This window comes from Strix uralensis, chromosome 2 (genome assembly GCF_047716275.1).
Source record: "Strix uralensis isolate ZFMK-TIS-50842 chromosome 2, bStrUra1, whole genome shotgun sequence".
Lineage (NCBI taxonomy): Eukaryota > Metazoa > Chordata > Aves > Strigiformes > Strigidae > Strix > Strix uralensis.
This window is the reverse complement of record NC_133973.1, coordinates 124174239-124193510: the sequence shown is the minus strand read 5'-3', so window position 1 is coordinate 124193510 and position 19272 is coordinate 124174239. Positions and strand designations below refer to the sequence as shown.

The 19272-nt window shown below is 36.5% G+C and overlaps 1 protein-coding gene across 1 annotated transcript in view; it reads left to right on the top strand.

Moving 5' to 3' along the window:
- Positions 1-19272, top strand: part of ARHGAP42 (Rho GTPase activating protein 42) — a 175678-nt gene that overhangs the window by 27488 nt on the left and 128918 nt on the right. The window contains exon 2 of the mRNA XM_074860209.1: positions 11698-11793. Within this exon, the coding sequence (XP_074716310.1) occupies positions 11698-11793 (96 nt within the window). The remainder of the gene's footprint in view (positions 1-11697; positions 11794-19272) is intronic.

Genomic DNA, 19272 nt, shown 5'->3' with positions numbered 1-19272 from the left:
ACTTCAGCAGAATATCATTAAAGTTCCTTATTTTTGTCTGAGCAGTTAACTAAAAGAGTCCAATGAAATGAATGTGAGGGATATTTCTCTCTTTCCTGCCAAATACGAAGAGCCTGTTCTTTGAAATACATAGAGAGAAACTTCATGTGATTACTGCTTTTTACAGTGTTTTATTTCTTTCCCTCTCTGGCTGAATGCAATAAAACTGGAAAGTATGTAAGATACAAAAACTATTTCGTAACTGTTAAGGAAATAGTCACATGCAAATTAGGTTAACTCCAAACTCCTTGGGAAGGCTTGATTATTGAGCTGTACAGACATGAGCTCACCTGGTGAAACAGATTTGTAGTTGTGCATTTCATTATGTAATGAAGCATATTCCATTTGGCTGTTTTTCCCCCCATTATTAAAATGTAGGTATTTTGGTAACAGATTTTTGAGTTTAGGATACTGCAAGTGATTTAATTTAAACCCTCAATAATGGCTTTTAAGGCTTTTAAGTGCTTTTACGGCTCTCGTATCTTCATTTTCTGAATTCCTTTCATACTTTAAAGGTAGAAGAGGGTTTAACTAGCATATTAAGCTCATTTGCTATATAAAACTGATGTGTTTGGTATCCATTCTCCCTAAGTGGTGAGAAGTAGCTATGTAGTGAATCGGCTGTATGGTTGACTATCTGAGTGCAGGAAACTCCTTTGGCCAAATTTCGAAAGACATTTAGTGCCATTTAACTTTGCTGGACAAAATCCTGCTTGATTTGGGGTCTCCATTCCATCCTCTGTGTCTGGAAGTGCCTATCTGATACTCTAAACAAATGTTACTTACATCTGTTTGTGTGTGTGTCTGTGTTAGGGGGAAAAAAAAAAAAAAAAACCAACAAAGCACATAACCCTGTTATGTGCAATACTGAAGTTCATGTGACTGTGATATTAGTTGTCTGATCAAAGGAATCTAATCGAGTGTTGTATTCCTGAGCTCTAAGAGCCTGAAAGAATTTCATATGGAAAGTGTTTCATTTCCTTTAAAGCAAAGTGGTAGTATTTTTTTTTTTAATGAGCTAAATATACACATTTTAATTTTTTTCCCTCTCCTCCTTCTGTTCTTACAAAACATTTTACTTTGTTGCCCAAATGCAGAAAACTTTGCCAGGAAGAAGGGTGAGCAAAGCTTCTGTTTCCCATGACCCTCAACTCTAATGTTGTTCCAAGAGCTCACTACTTACAAATGCCTTGATAACTGCTTTCATTCCTTTCATCCCTCCCCCGCCATCCAGCACAGGCCAATGTGACCGATCCTTCTTTGAGCAGCTCTCTTCACAGAATAGGAGAGTCTATTTAATGTAAAAATCATGTCACATAAAAGCATTTAAAGATATATTCAGAAATTTTTACAGCTACAGATCTGCATGATAATTGATGCAGTGATTTATTCTTAGTTTTCCTAGAAGCAGTTTCTTAATAGCTCCCTGTTCATACCAGAACTGACTAACCCTATTTTTTATCTTTTCCTCTGGATACATAACTGGGTAGGGGTAGTAGGGGGGAAATTGCATCTCATTCTACATGTACATGTATGCAGCACAGAACTGATCTTGCCCAAATAATCAGAACTGTGGCTCCTTACAAATGCATTGCAACATAGGCTTTACTTATACTGTGAAATTATATTATCATATATTGCCTTGTGTTTCACTGTCTGTATATGCACATGCATTTTTAAAATTTCTCTGGATGCACTGTAAGATAAAGAACAAACAGAGAAAACTGTATTTTAAAATACTACTAAAGGACTGTCTGATGCACCAATACCTTATGTTGCACGTAATCTGGGAATTCCCATGTTTTTTCTGGCAAATCCTTGGTTAGCAGACAGGAAGTCACTCTCTGCTATTTCAACCTCTGGCAGCATCTGCTCTTAGTTTCTCTGTCCTTTTTTTGTGGTGCTTCTCTGCCTGCTCACTGCTTGCAGTCTTTGTGATGTGCCAGGAGGAGTGAGAAATGACGCAGCAAGCCTGATAAACCATTTAAATGAAAGAGACTGGGGAGGAAAGGCTGGACTGTGGACCCAGCTCCCTGGAAAAGACTCTCACTGTTCTGGGAAATAAACATCTATGGGGTAGGGGAAGAATGTGGAAGATCATGAAAGAGCATTTAAAATCCCCAGAAGGAGCAAGAGGAAGTGTGTTGAGGGTCAGTGCAAATTTACAGGGAAGAAAGTTTAGGAACCTAGGATGGCTAATGGAGTGGTAGAAAACTATGCAGAAGTTAAAGTAAAATGATATAGAAGAAGATATGAAAAACTAACCAAAAAAAAAAGAAAAGTGTGTGTGGGGGGAAAAAGTTAACATTTTAGCTTTTTTCAGTTGTTTAGGATTTCTATATAATCTTACAGTAAGGCTGCTGCTTTAAGTTGTTTGTCATTCAAATGACTATTGAAACAAACCTGAAATTAATTGTATTTGAAAAAGGGAAGAAAATCAGCATGTATGCAGTGTTTGATGTTGTCCAAACAGTTCCAGTGGCTGTGTCCTTGAACTGGATACCTTGGTGTGCTATCTACATTAGTACTACAGACATCTGAAAGAGGTTGTACACTTACATCTGAGATCTCAGAGCAGCCTTGAGTTACACAAATTTGAGGTGTTGCACAAGGCTCTCACCAGTATTAATGTTGATATCCTTTTGTAGTGTGAGAATTAGTGTATGACAAAGACTCTGTGAACAAAAGATGGTCATCATTTGGCTCAGCTACCACATCTTGTGTGCCACCATGACCCGGACTTTTTTGGTATACATAGTAAGTTGGAGACCAGCAAACTGCATCTCTCTGGAAAGTGTAGCAAAATGTACAGAAAGGCAGTAGGCTTAGGAGAAGAATGGTATACAGCATTCAACTGAAGTAAGCAACTTGAATGTCAGATAAATCTTTAAACAAGGAGGAGGGTAAGGAGTGTTTATTTACTGCATGTTATATCAGATGTAATCTCATCTTCTTCTCGGGTATGTTTCACATGCTTTACTGAGTGGTTAAAAAGTTAGGCTAAAGAGTTGAGAGCTTCCTGATACAGAACTATGGATTAGTTTTATCTACGGACACAGGGAAAATAGAAGAGTGTGGGTGAAAGAGTACTGATTTTCAATTATTTGAGAATGGAAAAAAGCAGGGAAATATGCTTGTATTCTCTAACAGAGAAGTAGTGTTGGAATATTCCAGTATTGAAAATATTGGAATCCTTACTGTGGATCTTGGCCAAAAAGCTTACTGAATGAAAATAAGCTTATCTGCAAAACTGGCATTGTATAGAAATGTTTTTGTTGAGTGCAATTTAGAAATATATAGTAATATGCTAGAAGTAGTACTAAGTTATACCCTACAGCCAGTCTTTATCATTTCAAAAGTAAAATGAAACCAAATGCTTTTGAAACTTTTAACCATATTTGTGGAAAATATTCAAAAAATTGCAATTGGTAGCAAAGAAAAATTTTCTGTTATGCTTTTAACCATGTGATTAGTCACTTGTAAAGGTTTTATTGTTGCATTAATACTGTGAGTATGGTTTGATGATTGGAAGGGTTAGACCCTAGTAATGCCCTACATAGTTTGTTTTCTAATCAAATGCAGCAGTATGGTTGAACAGTCTTATAAACTAAAATATTGAGAAAGAGAGGGTTTTGTAGCAATGAGGTAATGAGAAATAAAATGCAAGAATGTGGCGGTATCAAAACAAAATAAAATGACACCACTTAATATGGTAAAGAGCTATGAAGTTATACATATGAAGTTATACATGTGCCTTAACTTCAGAGAAGCAGATGTGTAGTACGTACTGTGTGGTGTCCTTCACATTGATGGTTATAGGACATACATTTTTAGTGGCATTTTCATTCTTTCATGTATTTATAACTATGCAAAGTCAAAATGAGTTAGTCATTGTATAGACTTTACCACTTTTGCATGCTAAACTAAAATTCACTTCTTCTGTTCTTCTAATTATCTGAATAAGGTTAGGTTTCCACACCTACAGATGAAATGAATTGGGGTAAGGAGAGGAATAGTGAAAAGAGGGATGGAATATTACCAACACTGTCTTTTAACTGTATAACATTATTTGATTCAGCAGTTGTTTCTGGGAAGTTTTATTATGATTTTATCAAGTAAGCATGCAAATGTGGCCTAAGAAAAGCTCCCTCTCATTAAACATCAATGCTCTATTCTTGGGGTGTCTTCTTCAAGAATGTGTTGGATTTAGTGCTTAACTATAAAGAAATACTAAGAATATTGAAAGTACTGCAAAAGTTTCTAACATAAGGAAATTGACACTTAAAAACATTGATATAAATAGCTATGAAGTTTGTAGAAGATACAGACTTTTCAATAGATCTTGCATCATAGTGTTAAGAAAGTGGGGATTTTGTTGCGGATTTTATTGCATCTGATCAAGGGGATTTCTCAGTGCTTACTAGAATGAGAAAGTAAATTGTGCACTTTTCTCATGGAAATATTCATGAATAAGAAAACGACACTGAAAAATGTCAAACTGCTATAGTGCCTTGTTTAACCGCAGAGGAATGCAGCAATGCATGGGCTACATGTTGACATATTCTGCTTGATGGCCTTTCCCTGGAGAGTATGAGAAAGAAATTAGCTTCCCTCAAATTAAGAGCAAAACATCGAGCCTAAGGTGGAAAAGTAATTTGGGATTGTTGGGGTAGGGGGTTGTTTATTTTAGTTGCTTATTATTGCTCCATGAATAGCAAGTTGGCAAAGAATATACACCAATGAAGCTAGCAAATAAAGGGGATAAAGAGTTCATTGATAGCAACAATAAATGACTGTGTCAATACAGAGCAATGGCCCTTGTGCTGCAAAATCTTTGGCACTTGGCACTGGATTCTGTATTCCCTTGTGGCTTCTTTTCTTGTGGCTTCTTTAGAAGGCGTTATGGCAAGTGGACAGCATTAGCTCCATCTGCCCCTGCAGATAGCCTCTCCTCTGTGCCAGCTTGCCCTGTGTTTTGCCAAATCAAATTCTTCTGCAGAAATTTGGAAAAAATGTGATCACTCGTAAGAGGAGAGTTGGGGTTTTTTGTTTTTTTTTTTTTTTTTTTTCCTATGACTACCAAAAAAGTTAATTTGATTCACAAATTAATTCAGCTCAGAAATTAAGAATAACAAGTGTGTGTGTGTATGTAAATAATTTCATCCAATAGACTTCTAAAAATAGACGTGCCATGGACAATATTCCATGCAGTGGTATGGGCTGTGAACCATGTGTGGTAGGAAAGACTCTAGAAGCCACTTGAAGTCGAAGATGGCAGAAGAAGCTGTGTCAACTGACTACACAGATTTTTGTGTGTATTTAAAAGGCATGTCAACATGCATTGTAAATTGCTTTCTAACCATAGGTGATGTGGGCATGTGTTACGGTGGTGGTGTTTTATTAAGCTGGGGTTACCTGTTCTGGCAGCAAAACACAGAATTCTTTTCATGTACAGTTGAGGGGATTAATTGCAGTACTGAGATATGTGCCAACATCCCCATGCTCTGCATTGCTTCTTTGGGCTAATTTGTGAGTCCTTTATAGGTCCCCTTGTTTGTGCTGACCTGCTGTCATATACATTATGAAATTGGAAGATTTTCTGTATGTGACAGTTAACTACGGCCATTGATTTTTGATTTATTTTCCATTTTAAAGCAGTAGTCAGTGATGAAGAGTAGAACAAGGTGAAAATTGTGAAAAAAATGCATTTTGGGGCTGTTTTCTGAATTAAGACCAACAACTGTGAAGCTAGGATTTTTAATGAGAAAGCCCATAAGGCAGGAATAAATTTCAAATATAGTAGTGATATACGCAATCTTGTATGATCACTGCTTTTAACTGCTTAATCATTCATACTGCCTAAATATAATTGTAATGCCAGCTGCTGTGTTTACAGTCTATGGTGTGGAAAAAGATGTCCCACTGTGACATGTTCTAGTTACAATCAAATTGACTGTAGCAAACACAGAAGCTGTTGAAGTTCAGTGCTTCTCAGTGGGGTGTTCTTGTTCTTCCAGCTTATTTCTGCCTTGATAGAGCCCGCCTCTGTGAAGCTCATTCTTACATAAAATAACAAAACCAAGGCAGTTCCTGGTTCGTCTTTACAGCAGAGAACTGTGTCATGAAGTATTTAAGGACACATGTATCTCACAAGCATTTTTCTGAATAAGTAGTGTTTTACAGATTTATATTTGTAATACTGAATGCCCTTTTTTCACATGTATGAATTTTTAAATGTTTCCTTGCTTGTGTCATTTGGTGCAGTAAGAATGCTGCAAATCATGCTCATAGCTGCTGTTTCACAATAATAATGTCTCTGTTATCTAACCACTTGAAAAAGTAGATTTATAACTTAGCTGGAAAAATAGTTTATAGGATGAGTTGCTTATTAAATAAATCAATAAAATAAATTTACTTGTAAAACAATTTAAAAAACCCAACACACAACAGTGACTCATTTTCAGGTACTGAGGAGTAAGTCAGTGAACTAGATAAGAGATTCTCTTCATTTTAGAGTGCCATTTTATCAAGTACTCTGTCAATATTTTTCAGTTTCTGCTGTGTTTTATTCACATATTCACTCCTTAATGGTCGGTTTTGTTGAGTAGCTTGGGTTTTAATAAACCTGTATGTCAGTGCATGATCAAATGAGATAGCTCATCAAGCAGGGCACCACAATGCATCTAGTTGTATCTGGTAGTGGAATCAAACTGCCGAAGGTTTGAAACACTGAAGATGACTGTATGTGGTCTCCTTTCCAGTTTTCAACTGTCCTGAAATGCAGCTGACTGAAGGATTGCCTCTAATATCCTGCCAGCTCAGCCATCGCCCCTTTGCTTCTTCTGTCTTTGAAGCCATACGGTAATAACTAGCTTTGTGTCAGATCACCAGATATGTTGCTGTTACTATGTTAGCCAGAGCGTCTGTTGTTTGAAGTCCCATTTACTGCATTCCAGCTGGCGCTCAGAAGTTCATTTAGGCATGTTTAATCTCCTCACTGGGTTTCAGCTGCTGTTCTTCTTTATTAACCCGGTGAATGATACTAAGCTTTTCCAGGATGATTGACATCAGTCAGGAAGAGTGTTGGTTATTGGAACTCCATTTGCTAATGAAGTCATCTTCGTAAGTAAACAAGCAGAAAGACTTTGGCTTTGATGTATTTGCTGAGAACCGTTTCTTGCAGGCTGTTACTGGGGTAGTGATATGAGTCCTTTGCAAGTGCATAAAGTTTCTGCTTTTGGAGCTTGTTTGACACCTGTCAAAAGCTTGGGCTTTCTTCTGTTTTTCCAGCCATCAGACTGGCAAAAACAAACAACCTTCTCACCCCAAACAAAAAATTATTTGTGCTTACCAACTTACAATCTTGTCAGGTTTCCTCATCTGTAGAACTTGATCCTTGTTGTGAAGGGCTGTGCCAAAACAAATATATTTGTTCTTTCGTCCTTCAGGTAATAGCATCCATCGTTGCATTGCTTTGTTGCAATGTGTTGTTCTCTCCTCCTCAAGGCTCTATATAAAAATTTATTTTATGATCTTTTTTAACAGATCTAGGACAAGAAAGCTGAAAAACAATTCTAGCAATACTGCAGTTCTAGTAATGATGCAGTATGACTGCATCATAGTTTTATCATCGTATATCCAGCACGTAAGGCCCTATCTGAAGCCTAAAATAAGATAATGTATTACAGTTCAAATGAAATCCTCCTTTTTGGCAATTTGAAACAAAGTGAATCTTAAATAAACCTGACTTCTAGGATAATGCAGAGTTTTCTTCCATGTTTTTGTTGGGTAAACGTATTAAGCAGATTGATCAAAAACATAAAACTTCAGGAAGAAGTACAATAGAATAACGTGTTTCCTGATTCCCCTGTGACTTTCCTGAATGGATGATGACTTTTATTATTCTTTCATTAGCATGATGATACTGGTGGTTGTTACTATATGTATCCATATTTAATACTGGTGTTATATTACTTCCGTGTGATCAAGTTGCAATTATCCTTTTATTGTTTCCGGTCACATTGTAGTGTGCTTCTTTTAGTACTTCCTCTGTCAGAGCTCCATTAAAAAAAATCTTGCTGGCCAGTTGACTTGCTTCAACCCTTACTAAAACAGGCAACTCTGTCTCAGTTATCTCCTTCCACTGACTCTAAGTAGTGTGTAGATTGACTCTTGACTGTATGCTTTATTGCAAAACTGAACTGAATTCTCCTTTGGAATCACGAAAAACAGGGAATAAAACGTGCAGCTGAGTACTGTCAGAAACAGAATTGCCAGTTAGAAATTCACACCTCTTGTGACTGACGGATAACAGGGTACATTTTCCCTCTTTCGCTGCCACCCAAAGAGATTACTCTATTGGAGTGCTTGCAGAAGAGCAGGGGCAGCAACATTTATGGTATCGAGACTTCTGAGCAGCTGTCCTTTCCTGGATGATAGACTTGTACTGTCAGTCAATAAAGCTGATAAGGTTTTTATAGTAACTTAGAAGATCAGTTGTCTCTGCTCAAAAGAGATTTCTGTCCTGGGCTAAGGGAAATACCTTAGTTCATGTGGACTCCATGTAAAGAGGGACATGGCTATCAAGATGTGCATGTTAGAAGCTGAGTAGGAGTAACTCCTGTAATACCACATATCTTGCAGATGTTACAAAGGTGATTTGTTTGGTGTGGTGATTCACCTTCCTACATCTGGAAGGAGCAGGATGTATTGAAGGCTCTCAGTGACCTTAAGACTTTGGGATATACAGTAATAAATGACATCTTGTAAAGCTGGACAAGGTCTCTGCTTCATCTCTCTGCTCTTTTCATTTTTTGTCCAGACAAGATAAGATGGTAGTGATATCATTTGCCTCTTGACCGAAGAGGCAGTTGCTCTTCTGATTTAATTCAGTTTTGAATCTTTGTATCTCTTAAAGGAGGCCTGCTTATTGCACGACTGGTCCTTTCTGTGACTAGGTGAATTTTGTAATCAAGTAAAGTGATGGTGCTCCTAAGAAAGAAATCGATAAATATAACTAATTGCACTGCATAATTAATGTCACAGGAAACATCTGACCTTGGAAATTCATTTTAATTGTTGCTACACTAAACAGCTTTAACCTTAATATGTTATGTTCTAATATTTTCAAGCTATTAGAATGGGTCTCGTATAGAGGCAGAAATCTCCAAATGGTATAATTCTGGATGATTTTATAAAGTTATCTAATGAGCTCGGCAATTCTTACTACATTCTTCATGCCCACTATTTCCGAGTTAGGTTAAACATGCCTCCTTCAGGTTCAAAATGCATAAGCATTAACACTGATTTGCTGACACAGTGAGAGAGAGATTGGCATCTATGTATGACTAATCCAGGGTATAAAATGGAGACTCCACCTTGGATATTTTTATCATTTGTTTTCCTTTCCCTTGACATTTGTTTCACTAAGCCCTGCATGTGTGGAAGAGTGACAGCCATGCTCCCTCATTTCCTTTCATGTTCATAGAGATGCTGGGCATCGTGGGCAGCCATTGGATTGTCTAGAGGAAATAAATCTGCATTCCTATTAGTGCTGGTTAATTTTTACATTTTGGTGTACTTATGATATAGAATCTTCTTCATTCAGTCACCTTAAGACCATATTATTTCATTTGACATCAGCTGGTATGAAGCAATTTTATAGAAGGGCTTAGGACTAACTGTGGAAGACCCAACAATAAAACTGTGTTTCTTCCATTTTAAACTCAAAGCATCCTGCTGCAAACAAATTCAGGTTTAGGTCTCTGTAACAGCTGTTGAACAATCAGTTACTTAGATATCAAAATGCTGTATTTGCATAAAATGGAGTGTTTTGGCTTATAAAAATCTATTTTGTTTCATCTATGCAAACAGTAGGAAACACTTTGTGTTTAGCATCCAATTTGTTAATACATTCAATAATATAATCTCCCTGTACAGCACAGTAGGAAATGTTCAGTAAGGATGTGGTAATTCTGGGGAGCATTCTTTCCTGTTTTCCATGCTTTTTATCAAAACGATACAGAATTTGCTTACCCAGTTCTTTACACCCTTGTTATTTATCAGATAAACATATGGAATTCCTTACTAATACAAGAAAAAAATCTGTTCATGTCTATATTGTCTAAAGACTGCTTGTTCTTTTGTTGGACTGATACACTATATAGCTACATGTAAAAATATAAAAGCAGCAGGCACTGAGTAAATACAGGGGTAGGGCAAAATCCTGGTAGGGATTCTGCCACTTGATAGTGGTTACCTTTAATTAAAAAGCAAATATTTCAGTCATCTTACTGTGTGGATTCGTATTTGGAGGTGTTTGAAAGATTTTCAACCCTTGTTTCATTTAGGATAGTGGAATGGTTCTTACTGTTGGAGATTGTTCAGATTTAAATGACACTCTTTGTATTTTTGTGTGTGTGTGTCTTGATTTAGGACATTAGGCCCATTTGTGTATTTATATGCTAGGTTTTATTCCTGCCAAGAAAAAAATTAGCCTTCTAATTTTGTGTCCAGCATTGAGTAGATGAGTATTTATGGCTTTATGATAACAGAGGATTAAAGAAATCGCAGAATCACAAAATGGCTGAGGTTGGAAGGGACCTCTGGAGGTCATCTGGTCCAACCCTCCTGCTCAAGCAGGGCCAGCTAAAGCCAGTTACCCAGGACCATGTCCAGACGGCTTTTAAACATCTTCAAAGATGGAGACAGATACATGATGCTTTTGAAACAGAATTTATGACTTGGCTTTCGTTCATAATCTATCCTTACCATGACATATGATTAGATTTAGCAGATAGGAGAATCTTAATTGCCAATTATCCTAGCTTCAAAATAGATGCCATAGTTATGTTCTGTAGGACATAAAGAATTGTTCCTGGTTTTCTGGGCTCATCTGGACTGGTAGTGTTTTCGAATTTTGACCTAGTTCATTCGTTACTACATTCATCTCTGCATTTGCCATTAATATACCTAAAAAAGAAAACAGATTTATGTGGTTACATTGATATTCTGTATTTTCGATATTTTTTTTTTTTTTTTTTTGTTGGAGTGTGTACAATTCTAATGAAATTTTATGGTATGAAGTTTGGATTGCTTTGACATTTCTTCCAAAGGTCCACTCTGTAATTCTGTGAAAATAGTGCTCATAATCGGTGGACAACCTAGCTGATTGGAAAGCACTTGTTTCTTTTTTTCCCTTCAGTTTCTTTTTACAAAGCTTTTACATAACACTGTATAATGTTTTAGTGTATAAGAATAGTTAGAATTTAATTCTTCTGATAATGTTTATGAAAGAAACTGTTTCTAAATGAGTTTTATTTTAATCTGAAACTAATTTGCAGTATTTTAAACACTGGTCTACTTACATATACAATTTACCACTAAACATTCCTTTCTTACAGTAATTTCTTATTTTTCAAGAAGTGTAACAGTTCTTTAGTTGTCAACATAATACCTGTATTAAAGTTTGAAATCTGGCATCAGCATGTTTCATAGGTTTCTGCGATATCTCAGGTACTTTGATTTTGAAATGGTGACTGGGATTTTTGAATGAAGTTACTGTCCAGAAAAGATACTAGAAAGGAAACTTTGTAAAGTTCAGTGAAGTTGTAGTGGAGTAATTCTGATTTTTCTTGTTCTTTTTTTCTTGAATTTTAGATTTATCCATGGCAGTGCAAAAATTTTCACAGTCTTTACAAGATTTCCAGTTTGAGTGTATTGGAGATGCTGAAACTGATGATGAAATTAATATTGGTAAGTATGTTCTCTGCTGTGGTTGCAGTAACTTTTATATTGTTTCTTATATATTTAATATATCACAAATATAGTGGGGCAGTTCACAGTTTGGTTTTTTTTCGTGGAGCATGTAAGAAAAATAAAAAAATTTCAGTAAGTAAAAATCACGCAAGACTTTAAAAATACCTGTCAAAAAATGATGTCTTCATGACATAGCTTGGCTCATAGTAGAGGAAAGTATTCAGCAGTATTTTTGTCAACTGAGTCAATTGTGGATCTTCTAAATTCTGCTGCTATTTTTAATTTGCAGCCAGTTTTTGCAAGTACACAAGTTTCCTATGAAATAACATAGGTCTGCAAAAAACACTTAAGTGCCTAGCAAGACATAGGAAGTATTTAAGGGTCTAAACCAGGAATATGTTCTTTACAATTTGTGCATTCCTAAGTATATAGATGTCTGAACTTCTGCCAGTAAAATTTACTAGGTGCTTAATGTTCTAACTCTGCGCACACCCAGAACTTCTGCGTTTGCAGAACTGAACAGCGCAGATTGTATTGAACGTAAACCTCTTTAATATCATCAAAATATTCTTCCCTCAGCAGACTAATCCTGGAAACATTTCCAGGATTCAGAAACTCAGCCACTCTTTACTGCAAGGCCTTGCTGTGGTTGCAGTGATGCTTTTGGGCAGTAGCGTAGCAGCTGGAGTGCCCTAGCTCCCGTTGGTGAGAGCGCTTTAGATTATAATCCGTGTTTGGAATGGCTACATTCAGTGTCATGAGTCTTACATACCACATGGCCCCCATGTCTCTCCCAAAACATCTGAGAGGAAGGAAGATGGTTGTTAAAGAGTAGTTGCTTCTAAAAATAAATGATTTGGCAGTACAAGAGGGAACATAGGACTTATTAGTATTTTTTTAAAAGGATCTATGTAATGCAGAGAGGAAGCTCAGATTTAGGCTTTTCCAAGCATATCTCATGCTATAACCTGTTTGCAGGTCTCCTCTCTCTTCAATATTTCTCTTCTACAGACTGAGTTACTAGTCATTGGATAAAAGGTCTGAGCCGCTTGCTTTCACTGGCAAGATTTGCCTCATCCTCACCCTACAACACTGTGATAGTTAGGAGACTGTCATCAAATACGGCTGGTATTTGGTCACTGTCTTCCACTAACCTTTGGCAGGGGGGTGGGAGGGGAGGTTTAATTTTACTGGCATATAAAAGTAAGGGAGTGAAACCACTGAGCTACTTATAAAACTGCCTGCATTCTTCAGATATATCAAGCTTGGAAAGAGACAAAAAATGAATGGTGTGTATGTGCTCTTTGGCATTCTGCATATTCTTTCTTGACTGTTAATGGTAATTGGTACATATTTTATGCATTAAACTGAATCTACAGTATCTCAGTTGTATGTCTTAGATTTGGTCAATAACTTTTTTAAAGACAAGGTTTTGCGTTTAAAATGAGGTCACTGAAGACAAAGACAACTTTAATTTTGCTTGTAACCTAAACGTAGCAAAGAAAAGACATTGTTTGGACATTAAACAGGCATTTAAAACTATTTAGGAAAAAAACAGAGTTCATGAAGCTTGACAGCTGATTTATTTCACTTGGAGCTTCAAAGAAGGGATTTCTAGCTTCTAAAGCACCCATTGCCTGATGGATTGTCATGTACATCAAAGAAGCTTATAAGAGTAAAAGGTAAACTGACAGGAATCAAATTCAAGTCTAAGAGCCTGAATGATACTGTGTGCTTTTATAGAGTAAGGCTCAATTTTTGATCTCCCTAGAGCAGTGACCTAGAATTTATCCATATCTTCAACATGCCCCAACAAGCTAGATGTTTGCTTATCATCAAAGACAGCTTTGTATAGATGAATCCTGCTCTCTGTGCCTCCTTCTGCCTTCACCTCCTTTTTTTAAGAATATCTACAACTGTGCAGGCCACTGGGAAGTTTTATTTCAGTCTGCAGTGATACTCTGACTTGATAAATTTTGTACAAAACCACTGTATACTTAGGGGCTTAATACAGGGACTACATTCTGAAGATTTTAAAATACATTTCTATTTCAAGCTTAGCGTTGGAAATCCACCCTAATCCGCTTTAGCATTGGAAATTCACTCTCTGAATAAGGCTTCTTCTGTCAGGATGTGATTATTTCTGTTAAAAAAAAGGAAGTTTCAACTTTTTTCAAAATTTAAATAGAAGTGATTTTTTTTTCTTTTTCTTAGCAGTAATAATTATTTGGAACTGAGTGGTTTTTTTGAGGCAATACTAGAATTGAAGGTCTCTGTTCAGTAACTAAGCACAACATAATTTTTTTTTCATTTTTTGCTATCTGATCTCTAATAACATCATTCAGTTTTATTTACATTTCCTATAACCTGTGCCTTTTTAGATGCTCTCTTTAATACAATTCATCTATTCCGATAAGCCATTGCACAAAATACGTGAGTAGTTTTAGTTAAGCTCCATGACACACTCAATATAAACAGAATTATGATGGTGTTTTTCATATTTATTTTAATCCATTATTTAATCCAGTGATGTATTTGATTTTCTTGTTTTCTTTTAATTCCTATATTTGATTTTCTTGTTTTCTTTTAATTCCTATCTTTGATTTCTAATATTTATGATTTCTCCCTTTTTACTTACAAATGTTTAATTCTTCCATAGAAGTAAGTGTTCTTTGACAAAAACTCTACATGTCTTTTTGTGGCTGTATAATGCATTGTAGCTAATCTTTCCATGTTGTTGCAAGTTACCCAGATTTATCTACATAGCCACTTTCAGATATAATAGGCCCAGTTTAGAGTCAGACATTTTGTGCATGGGCTGTAAGCTATTCCCCTGAGTTTCTTGAATAAGCAGACTGGCTTGTTCCTTAAACCATCTACAACTTCATTTTTTTTAAAACTGTGAACATCAAAGGATTCATGCTATAAAAAAAGCTTTTTCAGTTTTTCAGATATTTGCCAGCAGGTTGGGTTTGGGAAACAGTGCTCCCCAGCTTTACCAGCTTTTCTTGTTAAAAAATAAACAGCTAGCAACAATTACCAGTGTTGTCTCTTCCTCTGTTTTGAAATGCACGTGGCAGCATGTGATCTGCAGCATTGCAAGGGCCATAGTATTTGGTACAGCCATACTAATTGATAGTAGATCATGGATATTAGCTCCAGTTGCATGTGATTCAGCCAAGCTGTAATTTTTTTGCGCAATTAAAAAGTTATGCAGAAAGTGACATCTTTTAAAGCAAAAATAAAAGAATGAATGACAGTGAATCATTAATACTAAAAAGGCATAGTAATGAAGGTTTGATGTAACTTAGCCTTACTCTAAGGAGAGGGTGTTGCTTCCCCAATCTTACTAAAAACTGTGCTTTCAACAGTGTGAAATAGCCAAGACTTGACAACTCTTTGCCATTCACTCTTTTAGACATATCACCCTGTGCACAGTTACTCTCAGACCCTTTTGCAATTAATATTTTGCACAAAGATTAAATACTTAAATTGATAGTGACTGAATGTAAAGGAGGTCAGTCATTTGTCATCCCCAGTGAGAGTTTTGTGCAAAATGGATGCATGATTTTTACATGTTTCAAACTTTATAGGTAACATGGAATGTTACACAGATGGAATAGGTGCAAAAACTATGTTTTTAATGAACAAGTGACTATGCACAGTGTATACTGAGGAAAAGCATAAATTTTCCAAGGAGAAGGTTTGCCCGGCTCCTCCTTTCCTAGTATTATCTAGCTTATCAGCTAGATAATCACCTGATTCCTTCTCCAGGAATCTCCCTGGTTTTACCCTCTTTTCTTCTGTTTGTGTTATCTGGATTGTGGCCGATACAGATGAAAATAATAAACATTGTTATTGAACTCAATGGAATTCTGTCTTGTTTCTTTCACAAGTTCTTGTCTGGTTTGTATTATGGCTAATTATAGATCGGTGAGATTTAATATCAGCAGTGTAAGACCATGCTCTTCAGAATTAAAAGAAACCAAGACAAATAAATACATTGTGATATTCTGGCGCTTTACTTTAGTATCTGTTTTTTATTAGTGTGTGCTATTTAGGAAAAAGCACTGAAAGGCACGTGTATTTCACTCTGTCACTGCAGGTTTTGAATATTTTTTTTTTTTCCCTGAAGAGAATTATATTATAACAGGTGTTTCAGGTAGCATCAGATGCTTGCTTTAGGAATGTAATAGGACTACGATGATCTATGAAATCATTATTAATTGAGCCACAAGGAATAGGTCACAAGTTCTAAAATGTGGTATCTTTCCTTGTGGGAACTGAATTCTCCTCTTGCTGCTAGCAGTTGTGGCTCATGTGATCTTTGCTGACTCACACCTTAGGTTGTTCATGGGATTTTTAAAATTGCTAACAATTAACCATCTACAGGACTGTTAACTCATACTAGGCAATTATGTTGTATACAGCAGCTAGTTTCAAGTTGAACTTTGAAAATCAACTGGGGAGAAAGAACTTAAAAAAAACAACCTAAAAAAAACCAAACAAAAAAACCCACTCTAAAACATTAATAGTTGTTTGAGTCCAATGCTGTGTTCTTAAGACTCTCTTGTTTGAGTTGAGCAGCAATGACAGAAGCTCAGTCTTCTTTGCGAGCACTGGGCATCCACATGCGCAATGCTTTTGAGTTAGCAGCTGCTCTGCCCTCTTGGAGAGCCTGTGGAGGACGAGCATCCTGCCATTCAAAACAACAAATAGATCTGTCTTGGGAAATTGTGGACAAAACTACACAAATAAGAGAAAAAATGAGAAAGTTTCCCTCCCTCCATCTCTTATAATGATGTAAAAGTTTAATTGGCATTAAGAGGTGCCAAATTCCATTTTTTAATGGTATAAACTGCGCATGCAATGCTCTATTAAAATGAAAACAACAAAAAAGAGAATTTATAGGAGCTTTATGCCTGCCTAAAATGAGTGGAGGCAAATCTTGACAAATCAATCTGTGGACATTTCAGTCTCCAAGTTAGGAAACTCTCTTTTGGAGCTACTTGGAGGCTAAACAGGAACCTCAGAGGGTAGCTGTCAGGCTAGTCATGATTTCAAGCCACTGTATCTCTATTGTTTGTGGTGTGCAATGGCTTCTTGAATTTGCCTGGGGTTTTTAGAATAGTTTATTAAATGCCATTGAGCCACCTACAGTCTGAATCACTTGGATATCTTACAGGTCATCTCCTTAATCACTTGAGGTTACCTTTGATGTTCAAGAAAAAAGTTCTTTTCAGGGTTAATATTGTACCTACTTTGCACTGAATTCCCATTTATAACCAGGTTTCTGAATGGAATTACCAAATACCAAATAAGTCTAAAATGAATTCCAGTGGCTCAGGTCTATTACTGCCTTATCCAAACCAAAGAAAGAGGAAGATCTTGCCACCACCTTGATGGTAGAGTTCTGGGGGTGGATTTTTTTTTTTTTTTTTTAGCGTAGGCATGATCCTAATAACTTTTGTAGTGCTTGAGTTTGTTGACCTTGTGGAAAATACTACAGACAAGCGTATTTACAAAAGGCATTTTTTATAGATGGGTGGAGAAGGGTTGAGTCCTGAATTAGCATAGAAAGCTATTTGTGACTGAGAGTGAATTTGCATAGACAGATTGTATGCTGTTTTTCCACAGTAATTACCTGCCTAGATTTGCCAGCTTTTCTTCCTCCAGTGGAAGAATGAATTTTAAGATTAACTGTTTAGGTGACCTTCAAAGTGGTTTTGCATAAACTACTTGTAAGATCTGAATCACAGGATAGAGTTCTTTGGTACTCCTATTGGACTATTTTTATCTACAAAAGTTAAACAGTAACAAATTATGGGAGGAACTCAGCACAATCAGGGTGTGAAATGCTTAAAGTATTTATTTAAAATCTGTTAAATCTGTTCCTGCCCTTAGTTTTTTTTAGCCCTGTTGCATATTCAAACAAATGCCACCTGTTTCCGGAATGCTATTGTTTCTTGACTCCAAGAAATTAGTAATTTTATGGTAGTGCTAGGATCACATAGAGGCTTCAAAACAGCATCTGCATCAGAAATAGAAGGTTGGCATTCTGTTAGTCCAGCCCAGAGCTCTTGTCCTTGCTGTGGAAGGTCAAATGAGGCTGACAAAGCAGGAAATAAAATAATGTTGCAATAGGCCTTTATCTGTGCATGAAGAAAAGGTAAAACAAGATCACAGGCCTCACTTTTTCTTCTTCTCCAAGATACATATCAGAAGGTTGTTAGAATTTGCACGCTCCATTCCCTGTTATTTAAGATGCATATACAAATGAAAAAAATTAGGTTGGGGTGGCTGTTGCAATTACTGCCCTTCCTGTCTGTCCTACCATTCTTCTGTGGCAGGAGTAGCTGTATGTGAAGTAGGAGCTCTCCTGAGTCACTGCAGTTTCCATCCTGGTGTGTCAAGGGAATCTAAAATTCATGCTAGTTCATTTTATTATATTGGACTGCAAACTGTGGTGTCTCGGACTGCCACTTGCCGTGGAGCTCATGCTGTTTACAGGAAGACGTTGAGACAGGCAACGGACAGCAATAGTTTTGGTGGTCCTGGTTCATTCTGCTAAGGAAATCAAATGAGATATTTGATGTGAACAGCTAAGTAGACAAGTAGACAATTCCATGCCACTGATGGATCAAGATGAAGTATTAGTTGTGTCCCTTATTAATAGTTTGATCTTCTAGGCTCTTGTAGATGCATTCTACTTTATTGTCCTCATTCCATGCCTTCCACATTCATCATCTTCTTCCTTCATCACTTAGCTTTTGTTATTTCTAGAGTTGGGCATCCCAGTGGAAGTATGAATGCCTGTGGGGAGACAGTCTGGGGACTAGAGAATTGCCTTACAGAGTTGGTTTGAAAATATCTGGTATGTACTGTTGCTGCACATAACACACTTCTAGTAAAAAGACATAACACTTCAGAGTTGTCAAGTTAGTATAGTTCTTGAGCAATAGGCACCTGTTTTGAAAAACAGGTAGTGGTTTGATCAACTCAGCTTTGAGATACTCATCTTCAGGTTTGAGCAAATAAGATGAAGAATTTGTACTTTCCAAAATCAAAATCCTTAGTAGAGATTAGAGTTTTAAGAACAGGAAGTCCTTGATCCCTTTGTAGGCCTAAATTCAACAAAGCAATTATGGCAAACCTAACATTTGTTGAAGTATTTAGTGATATTTTTCCTAATTAAAGTGTTTCTCCATTCAAGTAATAAATGCACTAGATTTTACAAATAAAAAAAAAACAGTATTAATGATTCTCAGCTGCATTCTGAATACATTGCTTTTCCCTCTACTTCCCCTATTTCAGCACCCACAAAAAGCCACACACAAATCGGGTTTGTACAGCTGGAAAGATTGAAATATCAGGTTTTTTCCCTTCATTTAAAATATGGATGTGCCTCTGAAGAATCGGGGATTGGCAAGCCTGAAATGTAGTCATAATTATTTCTAACTCCTTTGTTTATGGAAT